The 23,223-nt window shown below is 47.2% G+C and overlaps 1 protein-coding gene and 1 non-coding gene across 10 annotated transcripts in view; both read right to left on the bottom strand.

Annotated features, from left to right (window-relative positions):
* Positions 1-23,223, bottom strand: part of ACTR3B (actin related protein 3B) — a 90,734-nt gene that overhangs the window by 32,764 nt on the left and 34,747 nt on the right. For 7 of the 9 annotated variants that reach the window (XM_042927182.1, XM_042927189.1, XM_042927183.1 and 4 more), the window contains 6 exons: positions 22,521-22,631; positions 11,554-11,649; positions 9,738-9,845; positions 6,928-7,071; positions 3,975-4,148; positions 2,073-2,165 (listed from right to left, as the gene is read on the bottom strand). In XM_042927182.1, coding sequence (XP_042783116.1) covers positions 2,073-2,165; positions 3,975-4,148; positions 6,928-7,071; positions 9,738-9,845; positions 11,554-11,649; positions 22,521-22,631 — 726 coding nt within the window. Of the gene's footprint in view, positions 1-2,072; positions 2,166-3,974; positions 4,149-6,927; positions 7,072-9,737; positions 9,846-11,553; positions 11,650-12,768; positions 12,848-22,520; positions 22,632-23,223 lie in introns of those variants that run through there. The other 2 variants (XM_042927185.1, XM_042927184.1) reach the window with 2 other exon arrangements.
* LOC122214644 lies at positions 19,165-19,267 on the bottom strand. The gene has a single exon (XR_006200024.1). It is a non-coding gene; the product is annotated as a U6 spliceosomal RNA (small nuclear RNA).

Here is a 23,223-nt window from a genome sequence, read left to right as displayed (position 1 = left end):
TGAGGAGGCAAAGTGCCGGGAGCTGAGCCACCTCTGCAGACTCTCTGGTTCCCAGCCCCCAAAACCTGTTTTCCCTCCTCCACTTTGGAAGTGATATCCTCTCCCGCTTCTAATCCTCCTTCACTCCGATGACTCTGTTATTAGCCACTTAAAACTTCCACGCCTGGAAGTGGCATCCCAGTGCAATTACTGGTCAGAAGAGAAGGACCAGGCACCCTACAAGGGAAGAGACAAGAGGCCAACCCCTTCGGGTGACCCCGAGCAGGTTAGCGTGGTAAAAGGAAAGACCGTCTCATCTTTTCTGTCACTCCTGCCCAACCTCGCCAGTTCAAGTCACAGAGATTAAGGAACCCGTCCTGGGACAAGACGCACAAAGCAGGACCAAAGAAAGCCTGAGACCCATTTGCTCCAGTTCGCCCAGGTACCTCCTTCTCCCATGTCCGGGGCTCAGTCCACACGCTCTCCAAAGGCCGTTTCTTCTTCGAGAATCCTCTCAATCCACCGAATGTGAGCTAAACTGTGCAGAGAAAAATCCCGCCCCGTATCTCGAGCGATCCGTAACTGCCGCACGACTCGCATTCCCGTTACGGTGCAACGAAGACTAAACAGTGGACACCTGCTCCTCACTTTCACGGACGAGAAGACACAGCTAGTGTGGGGGGAGAGTAACAAGTGGGAAGAACGCCGCGTGCTACTCCAACAATAAAAAGATGAAGCCTCAATACTGCCATCTGTCTTGTTTCCCTTTTCTTGCACACTTTACTGGAGGAGAGAGATGTAAAGAATATGCGACAAATAAAAATAGAATTGTAACTTGTTTTTACCCATAAAAAGTTGTCTACATAGTGAATTTTTCCAAATAATAAAGATAACATCTGTTGGGCCACCTTGGTGGCTCAGTCGATTATGCGTCCGACTTTGGCTCAGGTCCTGATCTCACGGTTCATGAGTCTGAGCCCCGCGTCGGGCTCCGTGCTGATAGCACAGAGCCTGCTTGGGATTCTCTCTCTCTGCCCCTCCTCCACTGTGTGCTCTCTCAAAATAAATAGACTTAAAAAAAATTTGTTAACCATAAAATTTCTAATAATTTTAAACACAAAAAGTAGAAAGTACAATCCATTCCTCACCCCCAGTATTGTGTAATCATTCAAATCCTTTTCTCATATGCAACTAAGAGCTCCGTTTTTACATAAAATGACATAATACCATATGTAAATTTTATAACTTGCTTTCTCACTAAACAATACACACTGTTGACATCTTTTCATTTGAACTGACATTGATTTACCTCACTCTCTTCAAAGACTGCAGATGAAACAAAATTTAGCAATGAGCCCCGACTGAGCCTGATTCCCTCCTCTCTCGCATGCAGTACTGAGCCTGATTCCCTCCTCTCTTGCGTGTAGTACTGAGCCTGATTCCCTCCTCTCTCACGTGCAGTGCTGAGCCTGATTCCCTCCTCTCTCTCATGAAGTACCAGAGTCTGAGGAAGGCGGGATAAAGTGTGAGGCAGTGACGGGGTGACACACTCAGGCAGATGCTAACTGACACTGAAGGCCACCCGACCACCACCTTCTGCTCCCAGCACGTGGCTGTCAGCCATATTTCTTTATCCTGTAATCACACGGGCTAGCTTTTTGTCATTTCAAGTTTCAAAACTCCTTATAAAACAGAACTTTGGAGAAAATATTACATGAGCATTTTCTCTTTGTTTCGTCTCAGGCTCTACCTTCTCCCGACAACACCTCATTTGACACCGAACTAAATATGCATGAAACAAGACGAGTGGAATTCACGAAAAGCATGAGGGGAAGTATCGCTTTTATCTTCCCATCAGTACATGTGGTTAAGACTGTCCAACTTAACACAGCTTGCCAGATAAGAAGATACTAGAGTATTCACATTAACTATTTCTGGTTAATGAGACTATTTCCAGACATTTAGGTCATCCCCACTCCTCTAAGAAAAATATTTTACTGCCATAGTGGCCTTGAACAAAGCCTATCGAACAAGAGTGAAATGGGGATGTGTGCTGAAACGAGGTCAAAGCACCTTACCCAAGCGGCTTATACCTTATACAGCGGGCGGCGCACGTCGATGGGGCAGTTCTGTATTACTTCATCAACGACATCCGAGATGGACTCCATAAAGTCTGGGTTGGCAAACTAAATTTCATACAAATGTAAAAGAAACATTATACATTTCTGTCAACAGGACAAAAGAAAAACTCTTCTCAAAAAGTAACTTTAACAAATACAGAATTCACCATTCCTTTAAAAACTTCACTTTGGAATGTTCAATGTGTCAAATGAATCCCATGTGACTGTGTGTAGTGATGATGACATATGTCCCCTTAAGAGATGAGACGTGTGATGGGGCGCCTGGGTGGCTCAGTCGGTTGAGCGTCCGACTTCAGCTCAGGTCATGATCTCACGGTCTGTGAGTTCGAGACCCACGTCGGGGTCTGTGCTGACAGCTCGGAGCCTGGAGCCCGTTTCGGATTCTCCGTGTCCCCCTCTCTCTCTGACCCTCCCCTGTTCATGCTCTGTCTCTCTCGGTCTCAAAAATAAATAAACGTTAAAAAAAAAAGATGAGACACGTGGGTTTAGTGAGGGAAAGTGATCAGGCTGACAAAGAGACCAGCTTTGCATTAGGAGCGCACGCGTGATGTGTGGGATATGTAACAAGGGACACGGTGAGTACATAGTAACACTTACGAATATTCATAGTATGAAAAAATCAGCCAAGATATAACAAAAAAAAACCACAAAGAGCAGAGTCAATGAAAGATCACTGCAGCGGGCTAGAAGTTGGGGGGAGGGGTACATCTGTGATGACGGTGGCTTTAAAATGACACAATCAGGGGCGCCTGGGTGGCTCAGTCGGTTGAGCGTCCGACTTCGGCTCAGGTCACGATCTCGCAGTCCGTGAGTTCGAGCCCCGCGTCAGGCTCTGTGCTGAGTGCTCAGAGCCTGGAGCCTGTTTCAGATTCTGTGTCTCCCTCTCTCTGACCCTCCCCCATTCGTGCTCTGTCTCTCTCTGTCTCAAAAATAAATAAACGTTAAAAAAAAATTAAAAAAAAAAAAAAAAAAAAAAAATGACACAATCAACACGGTAACAAGCAAGCTGAGTGAACAGCCTTAGATTTAATTCTACAACTTACATAAGGTGAAGTATAAATAACTCGGTTACATTGCATTTTAAGCATGTTTTAGAATCAAGGAAAGCCCGAATGTACAACAGTCTCAGGGACCCAGGTGCTCAGCGGCTCACCCGACACTGTCACCTTTATGGCTGTTGTAAGTTGGTGTCGTCAGAGGCAGGAGGGAATGAGCACGATGTGACTAGATTGTAGGAACTCGTATGTGTGTGACATCCCCCTACACAACAGTCATATACACAACTAAAAACAGGCAGCAGTTTGTAACCTAGGGAACATAAGCTGAATTAGGCAGGAAAACAGACCAAAATACGAGTAAAATGCCTTTCATTTAAACCTTAAAATGCTGCCTCATAATCACTGCTCCTGCAAAACTAGTAATTCTTTGTGACTAACAGTTAAACTGATGACGTGTGTAATTCTCAAGCACTACGTAACGACGGACAAGGCCAGCCCTCGGGAAGCTTAACCTGCCCTGCAGGATGGACTGTCCTGGGCTAAAACCTGGGATTAGGAAGGATGGTCACGAAAGAGGGAAAGGCCACGTGTCACCCCACTTTTAAAAAGAGGCAACTTTCACTTGGTCCCTGAGAGAAACTACTTTCCGCAGCAGCGTGAGCTCGCTTTGAATTCCATCACCTTCTCTGCTCTCCCCAACCGCCTGCAGGCCAACTGGTCACCGGCTTTTCGACCACGAGGTCTGTGCGGAGGCAGAGGGCAGCAGCCACGCAGACGGGGTGGCCTCCACCCACACGACGTGGCAGTCCTGCCACGCACGCCTCGCTCGTGCACTCTCTGGGAGCAAACCTCTTACCTCTGGGTGAAAGAAAATTTCAGGCCCCAGGAATCTTTCGTAGCCAACGTCTATAATGAACTTCTTCTGGTTGATCGCATTAATGCCCGTGTACTGCTTGATCCACTTCCGGGGATCCACGTCATACTTGGCAAATTCCTTGACTATGTCCGGGCAAATGTAACAGTATTTCTCCTGGAGACACGAGCACAAAGACGTCACGAGGCATTAACCGCGCAGTCTCGTCCCTCCAGCAAATGCCCAGTGAGCCCAAGCACCGAACACAGCAGGACGCCAGTGTGGACGTGCCATCGGGCCTCACACTCGGTCACCTTTCACCGCAGACACGACTACGCTCCTATGTCGGACGTGTAAATCCGCTCTCTTTGCAACTCAGCTATGAACCAGTCTCACTCCAACAGATTTTGTCGCCATTCTGTCTGGAACCACGTCCACACGTGTCTACTATGCGTCCTGTCTCCCGTCTCCTCCTCCCTCATGCCTCTGAGGCCCCCACATGGCCCTGGCCCGGGCGCTCCTGCCTTCGGCCTCTGGACCAGCAGGCCCGCGCCGAGTGCAGGAGACTGATCCTGACGCCTGCCATGATCGACCCGTTGGTCGTTGACCTGCCGTGCAGTCGGACACGGCCCAGTCACGGGCCCCGGGACGAGTACTTCCCGAGTGCCGAGGCGTGCAGGACGTGCAAGGGATCCCTGGCCGCCAGAGCACACGCGCTGGCTGAGCGCCGCACAGTTCGCCACGACCACAACAAAGAGGTCAATGACACAGTATGTTGTGTGGTGGCAGGTGCCGCCGCAAAAAAGGCAGACGCGGATAGGGGGACGGGGGTCCTATGCGCCGCCGCAAGAGAGAACCGCGAGCGGCCTTCCCCCGGCATCGGCAGCCAACCGGAGACGCGCACAGCAGTCGTTCCCTCGGCATCTGGTAAGGCCTGACGGGGAACCGCCGGGTGGACCATCGGTCCTCAGAGCCGACCTCAGCACACCAGCAGGTGGCACTTGGGTACCAGCTGCCGAAAGGAAGCTTTCTGTGGGCAAGAGCCAAGTGGGCGCTGCGTCAGGCACGCAGCTGGCGCTCATCACGGATTCCGGAAGGACCTGTGCAGGTGTTTCCAGGACATTAAGATCAAAGTTTCTCAGAATCCCTGAAACGTATTCTAATGCCATCCTTGATATGCCCTAGCAGAATTCTCAGACGGACGGCAAGATCTGCTACACATCCCTGTTCCCTGATGACAGAGGGAGGGGGCGTCAGGCAACACGACTTTAAATCCACCGGGCTGCGGACAGAGACACCGAGCTGTCCTCAGAGCCTGGTCCGTTTCTCGCAGCATCTGCCCTGGCTTAACCGATGGCGTGAAATGCCTCATAAAGCTGGGCGGAGTGCAGCAGTCTTCGTCTTAAATTCTGGACCCAGGCTGCAAGGACGCTGTGTGCCACGATCTATGCAGCCTCAGGCCTGCTCATGGCCACGGGAGATGGCCACAGTAGCACCACGACACTGGGGCACCTCTCAACCAGGATCTCTTGGGGTACCTCTCAACCAGGATCTTTCCAGGATCTCTTCCTCTACACAAGCAGAGAGGAGGCAACAGGCAGCAGGTAACCCACACGCAGGGCCAGCACGGCTCATCTGGAGGGTCAGGGAGGAGTCTCCTACTCCGGCCCTCACAGCTGAGCAGGACATCATCATAACCTGAATGGCCCCCTCCAATCTCAGGGTCTGGACCCCGCATAGCCTGTGAGTAAAGCAAACACCACCACAAGGACCGGGAAGGCACCAGTCACCACACTCAATAATCTTTACGAGAAAGGGAACACTCACACTCCCCAGAGGTACCCCTAAGTGTCAGGGACAAGAAGTTCGATTCTGATTCACATTAGCAACAGACTTGGGATGGCGAGGAAGCATGAATCAAATACCCAAATTTCCTTCATTGAAGACAGGCAGGGAAAGAGGGAAAGCCTTGGAAAATACTTTAGCCTAAAAAAGAGTCTTGTGAGACTTCTGTCAATTCTGCCCCCAGGTCTGCCCAGAGCTGTCCTGTTCTGGCACCAAGAGCACCGAATCCCGGTCGCTCGTTCCCCTCAAACGCCTCTGTGGCTCAGAAAGTGTGTGTCCCGTGAGGAAAGAGATGCTCAAGGTCACACATCCCACCTCACAACCTCGCTCCTCTCCAAAAACAAACCCTTCCCTCTTAATCCATGTGGTAACTATCCTTGCATCACTGAAATCTCTTGCATTTGACTCAAACAATAATTTGTCCTGATTCTGAAACGTAGTAAGGGAAGTTCCTTCTAAAAGGATCTTTTTTTTAGAAGGAACACAGACGAACCGAAGGGTTGGGCCCAGCGGACACCTTAAGTGAGGACCCATGAGCCATGTTTCTTCCAAGCTTTAAGACCCCCCGTAACTTCTCCAGCGTGGTAACTAGAGGCCAGAAAATACAGATGGGTTTTAACGATTCTGGACCCTAGAAAGGCCTCAGTCTCCACGGTTATTCTCAGGGCAAGGAATCTCGCACGGCAATACCCGACAGGAGTCCGAGCCCTGGCTGGCTTTGCAGACTTCCTAACACCGCTGTGGCTGCTGTTTGCTGCTCATTCCAGACGTGAAGCACATGCAGTTAATTGAGGGTTCCATCTAATTAGGCTCCAATTAAATGATGCTGTACTACGTGCGCCTGTGCTCAATACCCGTTATCAAGCTGTTCTCATTTACAGCTGGAGCTTCCACAGCATTTATGCTCAGAGGAAAAGGCTAAGCTTTTGAGGCTTCCTGCCCCGCAACTCAAGTGGTAAACAGGACCAGAGACCCACGTCCTCGGGGAGAGGAAGGAAAGCGGGAGCAGGGGGATGGTAGCAAGGGGAAGGGTCGGAAACACCATTTCTCCCCCTCCCATTCCCCCCCACCCCCCTCCGCCCAAACCAGCCCATTTCCCATCTGTTTTTACCTTGATGGCTTTTGCGGTCTCCAATGACTGCTCGGGAGGGATTCCCACCTCCCTCTCCCTTAGCAGCTGCTGAATGAAATAGGTAATATCTCTACCTGCAATCGGGATGTGTTTGATGCAGCTTCCAATTACATAACCTTCTGCCTAAGGAAGAAAAGAGGCAGAAGGACCAGAATGAGTAACTCCAGTAGGCAGAGCTCCCTGGACCCCGTGTCCCACCCCCTCACGGCACACCAAGCGTTTACTGAGTCCCCACTGTGCACAAAGCCCAAGACTGGAGGTCTTTTACAGTGACTGCATGCACAGTTCCATGAATATAACCTGAGACTCTCTGTAAGCAAGCAAAATGATGATTGTGTCAGGAATGTGAAAGGAAAAGCCGGTTCATTTCCAATAAGTCATGTTGTCAGAAGAGGAAACTGTTTTATGTTCGTCTAACAAAAAGGAAAAAGTTTTACCTATAAACTATTAAACCAACTATAAACCTACTTATATTTAAGAGTCAACAATTTGGTTAAATACACGGGGCTCAGACAACCTGCATTCGAATCCTGGTTCCACATCTGTCAGCTGGGTGACCACGGACCAGTCTGTCACCACGTTTCAGCCCCACAGTATGGGGTGAACAAGACCCCACGGGGGTTTACAATAGAGACTTGAGGAAGGCAAGCACATAGCACTGTTTCTGGCACGTACTCAGGACTCAGTAAATAACCCCATTTATTGCACGAAGAGCTACACTCGCTGGGAGTAATTCTGGCGAGTTACCCCCCAGCCTGCGCATTTGGAGGCCAGTGCTGGTCAGGACAGGGACCCCTCTCACTCAGCTGCTTTCCCAGCAGGTGAAGCCTGCCCACCCGTGCCCAGAAAGAAACTGGGGCCGTGCCCAGAGCTCACACACCCACAGCGTGCAGTGTGGCCCAGGTCCCTCGCCAGCCTTCCCGGGACACACACGCCCCGCTCACTCTCTGGGGGCTGGCGGCCAGAAGGGATGGCTTCCCGCCACGGTCCCTGCAGGAAAAGAGTCTGCGCCACATGCCCGTGTGACATGGGGTGGAGGGGACAGTCCACCTCGCCTACAGTTGATCGAGGCTAGTGGTTACCAGCACTGCACAGTCAGCACTAAGCTGTAAGGGCACGTGACTGAGTTCCTGGCGTGGTTTTTCTCATGTACCTGAACTCTAGAAGTAAGAAAAGATTTGGCCCCTCCACAGAGTCCAAGCTTTTTATAAAATATCTTAGTATGGAAATAAAAGTCATGTATAAATTAAAGATCAATCTAAACTCATAAGAATACTAGCTGACACAAACCACTCATAATTATCATACTGCATGCCTCACTCGTAACATTTTCTACCAGGAAGTCAACCAGTGTTAAATAAGTATCAGCTCCATCATAGCATTAAAGACTTTAAAAAATAAAAGTAAATAAAGAAAAACCCTAGACGTCCAACAACAGGAAAGCCAACGAATGAATTATCCCAAACCCACGTGATGGGCTACTAGGCAATTATTAAATATTTCTTCACAGAATATTTAAACACAAGAAAAAACACTAGGCAGAGATCAACATGTAAAACATAAGTTTAGAATCCTATGATACAGTTAGAATACAGAACCAGACATAGAATATTCCAGTTTTGCTTAAAACATACATATGTGTGCACCTAAGCAAAAGAACGTGGAAAGCTCTCCAGACAAAAAGCATAATGCAGTTCTCTGGGCATGTTTCTGGGTCATGTTATTTTCTTCTCCACATTTCTGTTAGTTTAGTACAACTCGTACAACAAATGGAATTTTTATAATCAGAAAAAAAAGGATAAACAGACAGAGATAAAAACTTCTACGACCACTTTCTCTGTGGGCCTGCACTCGGCATGAAACGTTTCCTTCTCTTCTCCTCACCTGAGACACGGGCCAGGCCAGGCCACAAGGTCCTCTGCCGCCTCTCCCCAGGGGCTCAGTCTGTACTCAAGGTCGAGGGCATAACCTCAGGGAGAAGCCAGCGCTGGAACCTGCCAGTCAGCGTCACACACCAGGCCTCCTCGGGGACCCACAAGAGGAGTGAGTGTGCGGAGACCGGCCCAAGGGTGCAACCCGCACCGGACCTGCAGGGACCAGCTGCCCCGGCCCCAGCCCCCCTACCCCGACCCGGCAGGGGCCCGAGGAGACAGCACGGGGCAGATCTGGCTTTGCTTCTTCCTGACTGCAGGTGTCTCCTGAAGCCTGAACTAGGAATCACTTCTCTAACGTTTTGAAAATTAAAACCAACAAGCGACATCACAGAGCATTCTGCAAGTCAGAATGTGCCTTCTCTGCTGCTCACTCCTGAATACATTTGAAGACAAGAAGTCATTCCTCTAAAGCATGAGCCGCTCAGAGGAATACAACCCTGTCACGGAACGGCGGTAACCCCTCGGGTGGCCAGGCACCACGCCTACAGTCTGGAATCCAAGAGGACGTCTGTCCCAGCAGCCCCGCACGTGGGCCAGGAAAACCTCCCTGGTGACGCAAACGCCTGGAGGAGCAAGCGGGGGCCACGGGACCAGACCACGGCCGTCGTCCCCACTGCAGGACCTTGCCACTCACAAGTGCTCACAAGGACCAGCTCACAAGTGCTGACGCCACGGCCCAGGGGCGCTGTCCTTTCTCATCTACCGGGTGTAAAAGCTCTTGCTACCTTTCCTAAGCACAGCCGTGACTTTTAACGTGGTGTTTTGATTACAGAAAGCGTGTCTTCTTTCATTTCTTCCCTTACCTCGAAATCAGGTGAGGCCTACAGAGAGTGAAGCACTGAACATCCTGCTTACCACTGGGATGGCGTGAGTGACCCCGTCCCCGCTGTCGATGACGATCCCCGTTAGCGTGCGTTCGCCAACTTGCCGAGACGTCCAAGATGCAGCCAAGGCCAGCACCGCCTGGATACGAGACGCGGAATTGTCAGCACACAGGAATGTTTCTCAAGTCGCTTGCCGTCAGGCCTATCAATACGCTCTTTTTACTTAGTCCACGTAACTCTCCACCTCCCCTGTCCGCCACCCTCCCCGAAAATTCAAATTCCAAATTGAACTTAAGGATTGAGTATGAGGTATTGAACACACTTAAGCTGAGTGAGCCAAGTTTCCAATAAAATAAATCAAATCTGTACAAAGGAAAGCCCATGAGAAAGGAACTTTATAAAGGAGTAAGAAGATTTTAATCTCTAAGCCACTAGTTCCCAATGGGCTGCAGTGAGGGATCACTTGTGGAGTTTATAAAAAATTTTTTAACGTTTATTTATTTTTGACAGAGAGAGAGCGAGAGCACATGAGCAGGGGAGGGGCAGAGAGGGACACAGAATCCGAAGCAGGCTCCAGGCTCTGAGCTGTCGGCACAGAGCCGGACGCAGGGCTCGAACTCATGAACTGTGAGATCATGACCTGAGCCGAAGTCGGATGCTCAACCGACTGAGCCACCCAGGCGCCCCACTTGTGGAGTTTATAAAAGAAGAAAACACCGGTTACCAAGCCTCACACCCAGGAACTCTCATCTGGCAGGACCAGGGCAGTGGCTCTCAACCAGGGGCAATGTCACCCCCAGAGAATCTCTGGCAACGTTCAGAACCACTTGGGATTGTCACTCAGGGAAGGAGAGACAGGTGGTGGTGCTGCTTCTAGTGGGTAGAGGCCACAAAGGCTGACAAACATCCTGCAACACACAGGGCGGCCCCCACCACAGAGAACAGCCCATTCCAAAGCTCCGGGGCTGAAAACCTTGGTCTGAGATGAAGCCTGAGAATCTTATATAAAATGCCCTCCAGGCAGCCTTGATGCACTTGGCTGTGGTTCAGGGTTTTCTAAAAAGTCTCCCTAATCCATGCAACGTAAATAACCTATGAGAAGAGCAGATTTCTGGTTGAATAGATGTGGAAGTGTTGGGATGAACAGACCTCTTCAACGCAGGCATTCTCAGGGCCTTTACTCTGCTACCCACCGTAAGTCACCACATGCAGGCTACAGCACATAGGATCTCCCAAATTATTCTCCCATGCAACTCCTCTTCCTTTTCCTTAAAAATAAGGGACCAGGTATCATGCAGGAAACATTTTGGGAAACACCTATCTCAATATTCCCCCAAATTTCAGCCAAGTTCTTTATACAGGATCACAGACAAACAACTGCCAAAACCAACAAAACTCCCACACCGTGAAGAAGAAGTTTCAAGAGAAGTTCTGGAAGTCTGTGGAAACACAGGAGCCCAGATCCATAGGGGCGACCCTCTAAAGGTGTTTGTTTTCTTTTTTAACAGACTCCATAGTATCTTTCCTCTGCTATGATCAAAAGGGAGAAAGGCCAAAAAGAGAACCATATCTATATCTCAATCTTGTCACCCAAAGAAAACACGTTAGATTGTAAGGCACGTAAAAAGAGCCAGATACGTTCTAGATCAACAGTGTACATATAAAAACATAAATCATGGAACGCGTTCTTTACAGTGTCTGAATGGGGTGGGGGAGTTGTGTTCAGGGAGTGGGAAAATGAGAACACACAGCACACTCCTACAGCAGAGAGCCTTTGGATTCACCATTTCCTCCACGGTTACGCAGCTAAGGTCTGTTGGGAACTGTAAAAATAACTTTGCCCTTACCTGAACTGCAATGTAGAGTCCTGGCACGTTAAATGATTCAAACATAATTTCTGCAAGATATTCTCTATTTTCTGGTGTATTCAGTGGAGGCTCTGTCTGTAGGAAAACATTTGCTATATTTAGTGATCACCCAAATTTCCTGTAATTACATCAGAACCATAAAAAAATTAACCCAAAAGCATGTTAATGAGGATGCGTATAACTCCCTAATTTTACAGACAGAGTACATTTACAGTGATTAATTAAAGAAATCTGGCTATGAGTCGTAAAAGCTTTAAGATGGCAAAGACTTGGGGAGCCTAGGTGGCTCAGTTGGTTGAACATCCGACTTTGGGTCAGGTCATGATCTCACAGTCTGTGAGTTCGAGCCCCGCGTCGGGCTCTGTGCTCACAGCTCGGAGCCTAGAGCCTGCTTGGGATTCTGTGTCTCCGCCTCTCTCTGCCCTTCCCCCACTCATGCTCTGTCTCTCTCTGTCTCAGCAATAAATAAAAACATTTAAAAAAAAATTAAAAAAAAGATGGCAAAGACTTCTCAAAACATTTCTGTTCTTATTACCACCACCCCCAAAACAGGAACAAGTTACAGCAAATAAGATTCTTTCTTCAATAACGTAACACCTGAAACTGAACGGGTCTGCCGCAAGTTAGTTGCCAAGGGCAGTAAAAACTCAAGCGAAGACTCTGAAAGAGGACAGCAGCGACTTTGGACCCTAGGCGAAGTACAGAGCTCTCCCCAGGAGAACAGAAGCAGGGAGCCCTTGTTTGGAACAAGAGTATCGGTCTGAGCAGATGAGCCGAGGAGCCACCCAAGCCCCACCTGCCGCCAGAGCACAGGACACAAGGTCAGAAGCAGCATCTCTGCTGTCGGCCGCGAGGGAGAAAAATCCAGGGGAGAAGAAGCGGCTTCCCCCAGACACCGCCCTGCCCCCACCCCCAGCCCCAGCCCCCGCTCACACAGGTCCAGGAAGAACACCCTCCATTCAAAAGACGAGGGAAAAGTGCACAGAAACCAGCCAGAGACCATATAAAAATACTAAGAGGAGAACAAGAGGAGAGGAGAGAGAGAACAGGAAAACCCATGCCCAGAAAAATAGAAAAACAAACGCATATACAAATCAAGACCAAAATCGTCTCAAAAAAACTCAAATGTCTATTTTAAAATCATCACCATTATCAAATTGGAAGATTAGAGAAAGATAAAAAGAATAAATAAACCTGCTCTTGGTCATTCAGCAATATGTTGTGAACATTTTTCCATGCCAATAAATATGGTCATACATCACATATTTAAAGCTGCAAAAAGAAAAAAAAAAAAGAATGAATAAAAATTCTCTGGGCCTTTCGGCAAAAAGAGAGTCCACAATACCCTTTGTTATAGACTGAACTGTGTCCCCAAAATTCGTATGTTGAAGCCCAACCCCCAAAGTCACCGCCTTTGGAGATGGGGCCTCCGGGGAGGTAATTCAGGTGCAGTAGCATAGGACTGGGCCCTAATTCAACAGCACTAACGTCTCTGTAAGAAAAGGAACAGACACCTGAGAGCTCTCCCTGTCTCTCCACATGTGACCACAGAGGAGAGGCCATGTGAGGACACGGCGAAAAGGGGCCACCTACAAGCCAGGAAGAGGGCCCTCACCAGAAACAAGCCTTACCCCACCAGGATCTTGGACCTAAAGCCTCCAGAACTGTGAGAACACAGAGGCCTGTGGTTGAAGACGCCCAGCCTGTGGTCTTTTGTTACAGCACTTGGTGCAGACCTCGCTACCTTTCCAGCGGGAAAAGTTCAGCCAGCCCCAGCCATCAACATAGCTCCATTTAACACTGGGACACGCGGGGACTCCTGGGCCTTACAGTCTTCCAGGCAGGAAGGTGTGGCCCAAGAATTCTACATCTGGTCACACTGCCAGTCGAGCATGTTGCGAAAACAAAATTTCTTTAACGTACAAGAACGCAGAGAAGCCCTTTGTGGATGAACTCTATTAGAAGATAACGTTCAGCCAAAGCCTTACAGTGAGCACTTAATCCTTTCACGACGCAGCACCGAAGATTGCTCTTTTCTGGGATTTACAGAACAGAATGTAAATGTCATAAATTAAAACAGCAGAAATAACATCAAGCTGAAAGGTATAAAGGAAAAGGAGAGAATACAAAGACAATGATATCCTCTTACCATGGACTCAAATACATCGCTTTAAACTGATCAGGTATTAGAGGCATTAGTACATACAACGTTATGAATGCTGACATCAGAACAAGTTCAGTAACAATCAATCAAAAGCAGGAGGCAGATGAAAGGAAAAGGAAGTAAGAAAATGTGGAAATGTACCGACTTGCTCACTAATCACAGTAGGAAATAGTCAATCACCTCCAAACACAGAGTAAATATATGCAATTAGTTGTATTAAATTATGTTTTAATACCAAATTAGAAAGAATACACACTCACTACAAAGCAAAGAGAAAACTAAGCCTGAGATTTAAAAAATTAACACATAAATAAAACACATTAAAACCAGAAAGCATAACACAGTGCAAAATAGCTCATTGAAGAGCAAACGTGCCTGTCCCATAGCAACATACTAGACCAGCATGGTCCAAAGGAGAGTTCTGAAGTCCCAGTGGTTGGGTTAAATCCCAGCCTTTGACTCTACTGTCGATGGAAAGTGATTTTCTCTCTCTGGGAAATGAGCACTGACCTCACAGAGGTGGAAAGATGGATGGAGTGGAAGTGCTTACAGTAGCAGCACCTGGCACGTGGAATGTGCTTGATGAGAGTGAATTATTACAACTAAAATCTTCAGCAAACACAAGTGAGAAACTCACTTACTAAAAAAAAAAAAAAAAAAAAAAAAAAAAAAAAAAAAAGTCTCTCAGCGAAAACCATGAAACAAAATAAAATTACATTGTGGAGACAAGAGACCCATCTAGAGCAAGATGCTCCAGACAGGTCAAATGTCAGCACTGTCTGTATCAGAAGAGGAGAAACCACCTAAATGCCATCGTGAAGGACACGACTAAGTGACTGACGCCATATCCATAAAGGAGAGCACCTGCCCCAATGACAAAGAATGAGATCCATATGTGCTGCCATGAAACCATCATGACAAACTGTTACATGAAAAGGGAAAGGGGTCTCCAGAACCTCTACATTCTGTTTTTTGTTTCAATATTTATTTTTGAGAGACAGAGAAAGACAGAGTGCAAGCAGGGGAGGGGCAGAGAGAAAAGTAGACACAGAATCCAAAGCAGGCTCCAAGCTCCGAGCCATCAGCACAGAGCCCGATGCGGCGCTCGAACTCACGAACCGTGAAATCATGACCTGAGGTGAAGTCAGATGCTTAACCGACTGAGCCACCCAGATGCCCCCACCCCCGCCCATCTACGTTCTTAAATATTCCTCTGTGCCAGTAACTTCTAACGAAAACTTTTTAGCAAACGAAGAATTGTTCCAGGGGAAATGACCAGAGCTCTGACAACAATGTGAACACAGTTAACCCTGCTGAACTATGCATTTAAAATAACAATTAGGAGGGTAAATTTCATATTACATTTTGATCACAACATTTTTATTTTCTTTAATAAAAAGAAAACAAGGTGGGTATTTTGATGCCACTTATACAAAAGTTTATGTATAATTTACATGTCTGCACACCATTACCTCTGGAAAGATACACTATTAACTGGTTAAGAACTGATAAAGGTGGTTTCCTCTCCCTCCCCCTTAGAAGGTCTGGGAACCGGAACAGAGGTGAGAAGGAAACACACTTAGCCCTGGAAGCCCTTCGGCACCTTCTGAATCCTGTGCTGTCTGCGTATATTACCTCGTCAAACACACAAACAATCTAGCTATCAACCAGCTGCAGGCTTTGGTTTAAACTCTTGTGCAGCAACTGATGCAAAGCTCAAACACAGGGCCACGAGAAAGTTTTAATCACCGCAATCGGAATCAATATATTCCCTGGATGGGAGAGACAGAGAGCAATCTTAAAACACAGGAGAAAAATAATGAAGTCATACACAAAAGCAGATCATACATAAGGGATCTAAAAGTCACTCAACAACATATTACATATTTTAAAGTCCCTACCTCAAAGGGTTGAGGTTAAATTTGCTAATACCTGCAAAGCGCCCAGCCTATAGTTAATGCTATAAATGTGGCTGATTACCGTTAAAGACTTCTTTTGGTTAAAGCACACAAACAAGGCCTGCAGATTCCAACAGGATTGGCCACAATCTCTCTCTCTCAGAGAACCTATCAATCCGATCAACCTGAAAAATGGGCCTAATAACCACCCACCTCAAGGTTGTTGGCGGAATTAAAGAAATATAGGTAAACACTCGGGGAGGGTGGGGGGAGCCTGGGCACAGAGCAAGTAATTATCAATACATGCACTGCAAAGCAGCAGAAATCACATACGTTAACTAAAGGGAGCTATAGTTCTCTCTCACCTTGAATGGGAACCCACATACTTGAATAATAACTTAAATTTATAAAAATAAATAATAATAAAGTATTTATGCTGCATAGAAGTGGGTCAGCATCAAGAGAGAAAGGTGTAGAGGGTCTGGAAAGTACGAGCATAATCGGGCAGTGTTTGGTCCGGAGCAAACACCAAGCCTATAGGAAGACATCGCCAACAGGAATTACGGTAACCCGGGGCACCTGGGTGGCTCAGTCAGTGAAGTGTCCAACTTCGGCTCAGGTCACGATCTCGTGGTTCTCTTGAGTTCAAGCCCTCCGTCGGGCTCGCTGCTGTCGGCACAGAGCCCACTTCAGATCTTCTGTCCCCCTCTCTCATCTGCCCCTTCCCAGCTTGTGCTCCCTCTCTCTCTCAAAAATAAATAAATCTTAAAGAAAAAAAAATTACAGTAACCCTGGCTCCCTGGACTTTTCTGGAGTTTAAGTTCAGTGTCAAATATGTTCCAAATAAACCCCAAATGGATGAAGATTAAGTATAAACATCAAATGGAAAAAGAGTCACTACATAAAAATTTCGAGCTATAGATGTTCAAAAAACATAGGCAAAAAAAACACAACAGAATAAAAAAAAATGTGCTGACAAAAGTCTCCTCCCAATTACGTGAAAGAGATCACTATATAGACAGAATGCAGTACGTGTATAAAACGCGGTCTCCTCGCCCCAAGAAGGAAGGATGCTCTGACAGCTGCCACACCATGCTGAGTGAAGGAAGCCGGTCACAGAAGGACAAATACTGGGTGATTCCATGTGTACGAGGTTCCGGGAAGGGTCAGATTCACACACACAGAAAGTGGCGGGGGTGGGGGGGGGGGTGCCAGGGGCCAGGGGAGGGGCTGGAGGTTAAGTGTTTAACGGGGACAGAGCTTCAGTTCTGGAGACGATGGGGTTCGCGGCTGCACAACAAGGTGAATGTACTTACTGTTAATGCCACCAAACTGTACATTCAAAAATGGTTACAATGATAAATTCTATCAGAAAAAATTTCTAATTCAGAAAAAAGTTCATAGAAATCCCAGCAATAGGGGGACAAAACAGAGGAGACTCATAAATATGGAGAACAAACAGAGGTTACTGGAGGGGGTGTGGGAGGGGGGATGGGCTAAATGGGGGAGGGGCATTAAGGAATCTACTCCTGAAATCATTGTTGCACTACACGCTAATTTGGATGTAAATTGTAAAAAATTAAAAATAAAAAAAACCCACAAGATTCTTCAGTGGCTTCTCAAGACCACCTGATAAGTTCAATAAAGGAGTCTATTTGGGCAAAGAAGAAAGAAAGAAAGAAAGAAAGAAAGAAAGAAAGAAAGAAAGAAAGAAAGAAAGATCCCAGAAAAAATAAAAGCAATAAAACACTGATATCCACAAGAGCACGGGACATGAACAGGAAATTCACAACAGGAAAGAAAACTAAGACACGTGTGAAAAAATGTTTAAGGTCAAAGTTGTCAAGAAATGCAAATAAAAACAAGGTGATTTTTTATTCCATCAACTAATCAAAAAGGGTCTCAATGAATGCTGACGGGAGTCCACACGGTGGCCTCTGTATAAATGCAGACAGAGCACGAACAAGGGGCTAAAGGCTCAGAAGGCTAGTCATACTTCTGCGCCCCAAAATCAAACGCTGCTAGTTCTTTTTATAGGGCTTACTTATTTTGAGGGGGGAGACGCAGAGAGAGAGGGAGAGAGAATCCAAAGCAGGGTCCACGCTGCCAGCGCAGTCGGACGCAGGGCTCGAACTCATGAACTGTGAGATCACGACCTGAGACAAAACCAAGAGTGGGACACTCAACCGACTGAGCCACCCAGGTGCCCCTGGTAGTTCTTTTTATAGAAAAAAATGCTCTAAATAGAGGGCGAAACCGTATGAGCAAAGACTGTATTGTTTCTTATAAAATCAAGAAACTGGAAACACAGTCAACGTCTAAAAAGAGCCGAACTGCTAAGCAGACAGGAAGTACCCACTGGATAGAGGACCACACGGCCACTGAAACAAGTGATGGCAGCTGTGTGAGAAAATGAGGGGGTGGGGCACGCAACAGTGAGTGCAAACCATCTAGAAACAGGAATGGAAAGATCAGATGAAACTATGCCCAATGTGAATAATTAAGTTGCTACGACCGGACTGTGGAGAGTCCCCGAGATGTCCTCCCAATGTTCTGCCATACTTGCAGTTCTGGAATGGAAAAACATCACCACCAGAGGCCTGAAGCCCCGGGTCACGGCCTGTAGGGGAAGCGCCACAGGAACTGCTATCACAGCCTCCTGACTTAACGCATCCGCAGACACACAGCACAGGAGGGGGAACAGCACGCCGTGACAGGGCTCTGCCCTGCCTGCTGGCTCCCCGGAGGATGACACGCTCCGCACAGGCAGGACCCAGCCGCGGTTCTGAAATCGGCTCAGTTCTTGTTCTGCCACTGTCCTCATGCCTGCGGTCACGTCATACCCAGCATCCATTCTGCCTTCTGCCACGCTGACAGAGCACTGATCAGTCACAGGAGGTGGCAACAGGCCAGAGGAAAAGCATTTCCCAGGCTTCACCTTGTGGACAGGGCTCACCAAGTGGGTACATTCCGGCCAATCAGAAGCAAAAGCTGGGGAGCATGGCTTCTAGAAAAGCTCTGTACAAGGTTAGGACTTAAGTAGTAGTCTCTCTCTTGCCCTTATCCCCTCCTCTCCTGGAACACAGACATGATGACTGGAGCGGCAGTAGCCAACTTGTGATCCTGAGGTATCCTTAGAATGGAAGTCATATGCTAAACATAGTGGAGCCCAGAGGTCCCTAATGACACTAGAGAACCACCACACCAGCATTGCCCCCCCCCTACTACTTCTATTAAAGAAAGATAAAACCCCTAATTTGTTTAAATGACTGTTTTTTACACTTTTATTATTCACTGCCAAACAATTCACCATCTGTGAAGAATTTACACTAAAATCTATGTATTTCCATTTAAGGGAACATTTATGGTATAATTAGGCTCTCCTGGCTCTTGAATCTGGTTCAGCATTAAGGGCAATATCCTCAAGGATTCGGAGAAACGTAACATAAATCCGTCTTCCTCCGTCCTTCATTTCTTCTGTGCTTCCTAGCCACAGTTGTTCCTCTGGGAGAGCAATTTATCTTTTTTTCCAACAAGGAACACTTCACGAGTCTGTGTGTCACCCTCACGCAGGGGCCGTGCTGATCTTCTCCGTATCGTTCCAATGTTAGTGTGTGCGCGACGAACACAGATCAACTGAAATAAAACCTTCCCGAACCAGTACGTATAACAATATCTAAAATGGCAGTATTGAGTTTTTCTTACTTTTTTTAAATACTGAAGCATATGATTGAAACAGCACATAAATGCAAGCAACGTAAACATGCTTATTCATAACAATGGTAAAATATCATCTGGTATTGATTCAGAGATGAATAATTAATCAGTACCACAAAAATCAATCCCTATTTCTGGAAAAAGACAGCAAAATGAACACACGTACCTACATCGCTCCACTCCCACATGCCTCTGTAACTGCAGTAGAGGAACCTCAAAAACACAAATCCTCAAGGCAGGGAGAGCGGGACAGCAGATGACAAGATACCGGAAGCTGGAAAGCGCACGGCCAGTGGTAACTATAGCTCGGCGAACCCAAGGAAGCCAACCTGTGCACTGGCCGCCAGCCACCGTACTGGGCAGAGCGGGTCCTAGTCATTCTCAAGAATAGGAAGGAAACTACGGCAGCGAGACAGGACATACTGCATGTGACGACTAATTCTCAGGGATGCCCAGAGAGCTGGCTGAGCATTATTTCTGGGCGTGTCGCGAGGCTGTTTCTGCAGGAGATTAGCATCCGGTAGACCGAGTAAAGAGATCTGCCCTCACCGATGTGCGTGGGAAAGGCGGAGGACGGGCAGCATATCCTCCTCTCTCCCCTGCCCCGCCCCACTCGAGCCGGGGTGTCCGTCATCCCTGCTCCTGGACACCGCAGCTCTCCGCTCTCAGGCCTTTGTGAGCAGCACGTGCTGCTTGCTTGTTCTGGCTTGATTCGTGTTCAAAATATGTGCACATCTCTCCTGAAGTTATAACTCCACTTCCACTCAAGGGCACTGCAACCCTCTAAAACACATGACTCTATTTTGAACCCCGGGCAACTCGGTACTGAACGGAGGACAATTCTCATTTACTGTCTCCTCGGTCCAGATGACCAGTACGACTTGAGACTCTGAAACTTCTTGAAAAACAGGAGCCGTCACGAGCTCATTCTCACCCTGTATGTTCAGATGTCTGCTCGCAGCAGAAAGAAAGAACAATTCTGTGAGCTACCAAGGGACCTATAATTTAGACCTCTGAGACTCTCTAACACCAAGAAGCTCTCATGTGATGTAGCAGTTGAGCAAATGTCTTCAATTAACTTCTATGACTTGGCCGTAAATCTCTACCCTTGCTTTCCTCCGCTTTAACTATTCCATTAACTGATGATTAAGGGTATAAACCTGAAGGAAACTTACCATTCTCATCACTTTCTCAGTCACCGCCTGCAATGAAGTGACTTACAGAATTCAAAGCACAATGTACATAATATAATATTTTCCTATCTTTAATAAACTTGATTTTTTTTAACATTCGTTATAGATACTCGTTTTTGGCAAATGGACTTCAGCTTTTCCATAGTCAAAGCAAACACCTCCGATTCCTTCCTGGCAAGTGGCTTTACCTCACTAGCCTCTAAACATGCCAAAAAAAAATGATTTTAGGGAAAACTTCCTGCAGGCTGTGTCCTGGTGGTAGCGTTTGCTCCACAGGCCTGCTCTGTGTGGAGTGAAAGGGAGGAATCCTGGCGCAGAGAGCTGAGGCAGACAGAAGGAAGCAGCTGGGCACGGTGCCTGGTCCTACAACCCCATCCAACAGGTAGTTATGTGATGTGCTAGAGAAGGAAACATGCCAAATGTGACAGGTGGGAGCCTGTGATTTGTTTTGGCTATAAAGACAAAGCCACTCAGACACACTGTCAGTTTCCTGGCTTCATTTATTTTACATAAACCACTGTAGGTACACAGGATAGAAAATACACAGTGGCCTGTAAAACACATTACCCATACTTGGCAATTCCCAGTTGCAAAGATACAGCCAGAAAAACGATCAGAGCACTTTCAAGGACTTGCCTTAATAGATATCAAATATATAGATTCCGCAAACTACCACAATAGCCTTGCAGTTAACATATTTTAAGTCAGATAATTCTAAAGCACACTCCATATTTAACATTAGAAAGAATTATATAATTGGATCTGGGACCATTTGACAATATCCTTGCATGGAGAAAATCCAAAGCTAAATTATGTACGTTTTAATATGCAGCTTATGTTACATGCAATTGCTCTCTATAAAGCAAGCGTTTTGAACATGTAATTAATTTTAACTTAAAAAGAACATTTCATGGAAGGAAATACATAATGTTGAGTAGAACAACTAGAAAAGATTCCATAACCAAGAGACATTTCTCCTCATTTCTCTGTAATGTTTTATTCTATTTGAACAAGATCAATTAAGTGCCATAATCAGGACCCATAACTAAGCTCAGTCTTATTTTATAAGACTTAAAGCCTGGCAAAATAGTGGCTTCACTGGTTTCCTCTGCTACAAAGCAAAAATCCTAGCCCTCCAGCTCCATCAGGAGGGCATCGCTACCCACACACGGTCCCCGCGCCCCAATCTTCCTCGCTGACGGAGTCTGTTTAGGTACTCACCCTCCTGGGGCCAGGCCATCAGACACCGTCCCCTCCCCAGCCCCCAGGAGGAAATCGATTAGTCTAAACCCATCAATGTAATTTCATTCCCCCTGCTAGTGACCAGGCCAGGCAGGGACAGATGGGACACACAGGCTGGGAACATTCCCGGGAAAGGGACTCTTCATTCTTACAAAGCGTTTCTACCTCTAAGAGCGTCTAAAGCATGAGGTGGTGCCATCCTGGGGCCTGTGGGGAACCAAGGCCGCTCTAGTGCCCTCGAGTGGTGAGCCCTGCAACCGCCCAGCTCTGGCCTTGCTGTTCTGATGGCTGATGATCCCCTGTTGACTTCAGACATTTTTGATGAGCCTTCTGTTATGTGCCAAAAAAGCACCGGATTCATACAAACGGCTTTACAGGAATTTAAAACTCTCCAGGGAAGAATATCTTGAGTTTACAATCTAAGTAATCTGGGGGCACCTGGGTGGCTCAGTTGGTCAAGCATCTGACTTCGGCTCAGGTCATGATCTCACGGTTCGTGGGTTCGAGACCCACGTCGGGCTCTGTGCTGACAGCTGGGAGCCTGGAGACCGCTTCGGATTCTGTGTCTCCCTCTCTCTCTGCCCCTCTCCCACTCACACTCTGTCTCTCTTTCTCTCAAAAATAAACAAACATTTAGAAAAAAAATTTTTTTAATCTAAGTAATCTGGAAAAAGAAAAATCTAAGTAATTCGGGATTTTGAGGATATGTTCCTCTCAGGTCTAGTTACTCACCATTAAAAAGTAATGATCCTCAGGTTCAGCTCGAAGGTATTTAAAAATCACTTGTTCCATGAACCTTTCCATTAGATCCCAGTCTTCAATTATTCCATGTCTTATTGGCCACTACAGCAAGAGAAACCAAAATACGTCAGCCTTCAGGTCACAACAGTAAGAGTAAGAGTCCAACGACGCCAGCCCAGGACGGACTGGGTTAGAGAGGAGGGCTGCCAGCACAGGAACGGACCTCACTCACCAAAGGAAACAGGCACGTGGGCAGAAAGATTAAGCCATGCTCCTGTTTCCACTCTGCAGCCCTTACTTCCAGGTACAAGGAAGTGCGTTAACAATGTGTAACAGATGGGGCACCTGGGGGTGCTCAGTCGGTTGAGAGCCCCACTTCGGCTCAGGTCATGATCTCACGGTTCGTGGGTTCAAGCCCCACATTGGGCTCTGTGCTGACAGCTCGGAGCCTGGAGCCTGCTTTGGATTCTGTGTCTCCCTCGCTCTCTGCCCCTCCCCCACTTGTGCTCTGTCTCTCTCTCTCTCTCTCTCAAGAATAAATAAAATGTAAACAAAAATTTTAAATACCCCCTTCAAAAACAACAAAACTGGGGCACCTGGGTGTCTCAGTCAGTTAAGTGTCTGACTCTTGGTTTCCGATCAGGTCACGATCTCACATTTTGTGAGCTCAAGCCCCACACCAGGCTCCGTCAGC

Source organism: Panthera leo, chromosome A2 (assembly GCF_018350215.1).
Source record: "Panthera leo isolate Ple1 chromosome A2, P.leo_Ple1_pat1.1, whole genome shotgun sequence".
NCBI lineage: Eukaryota > Metazoa > Chordata > Mammalia > Carnivora > Felidae > Panthera > Panthera leo.
The sequence above is the reverse complement of the archived record's forward strand: the minus strand, read 5'-3'. Positions and strand labels throughout refer to the sequence as shown.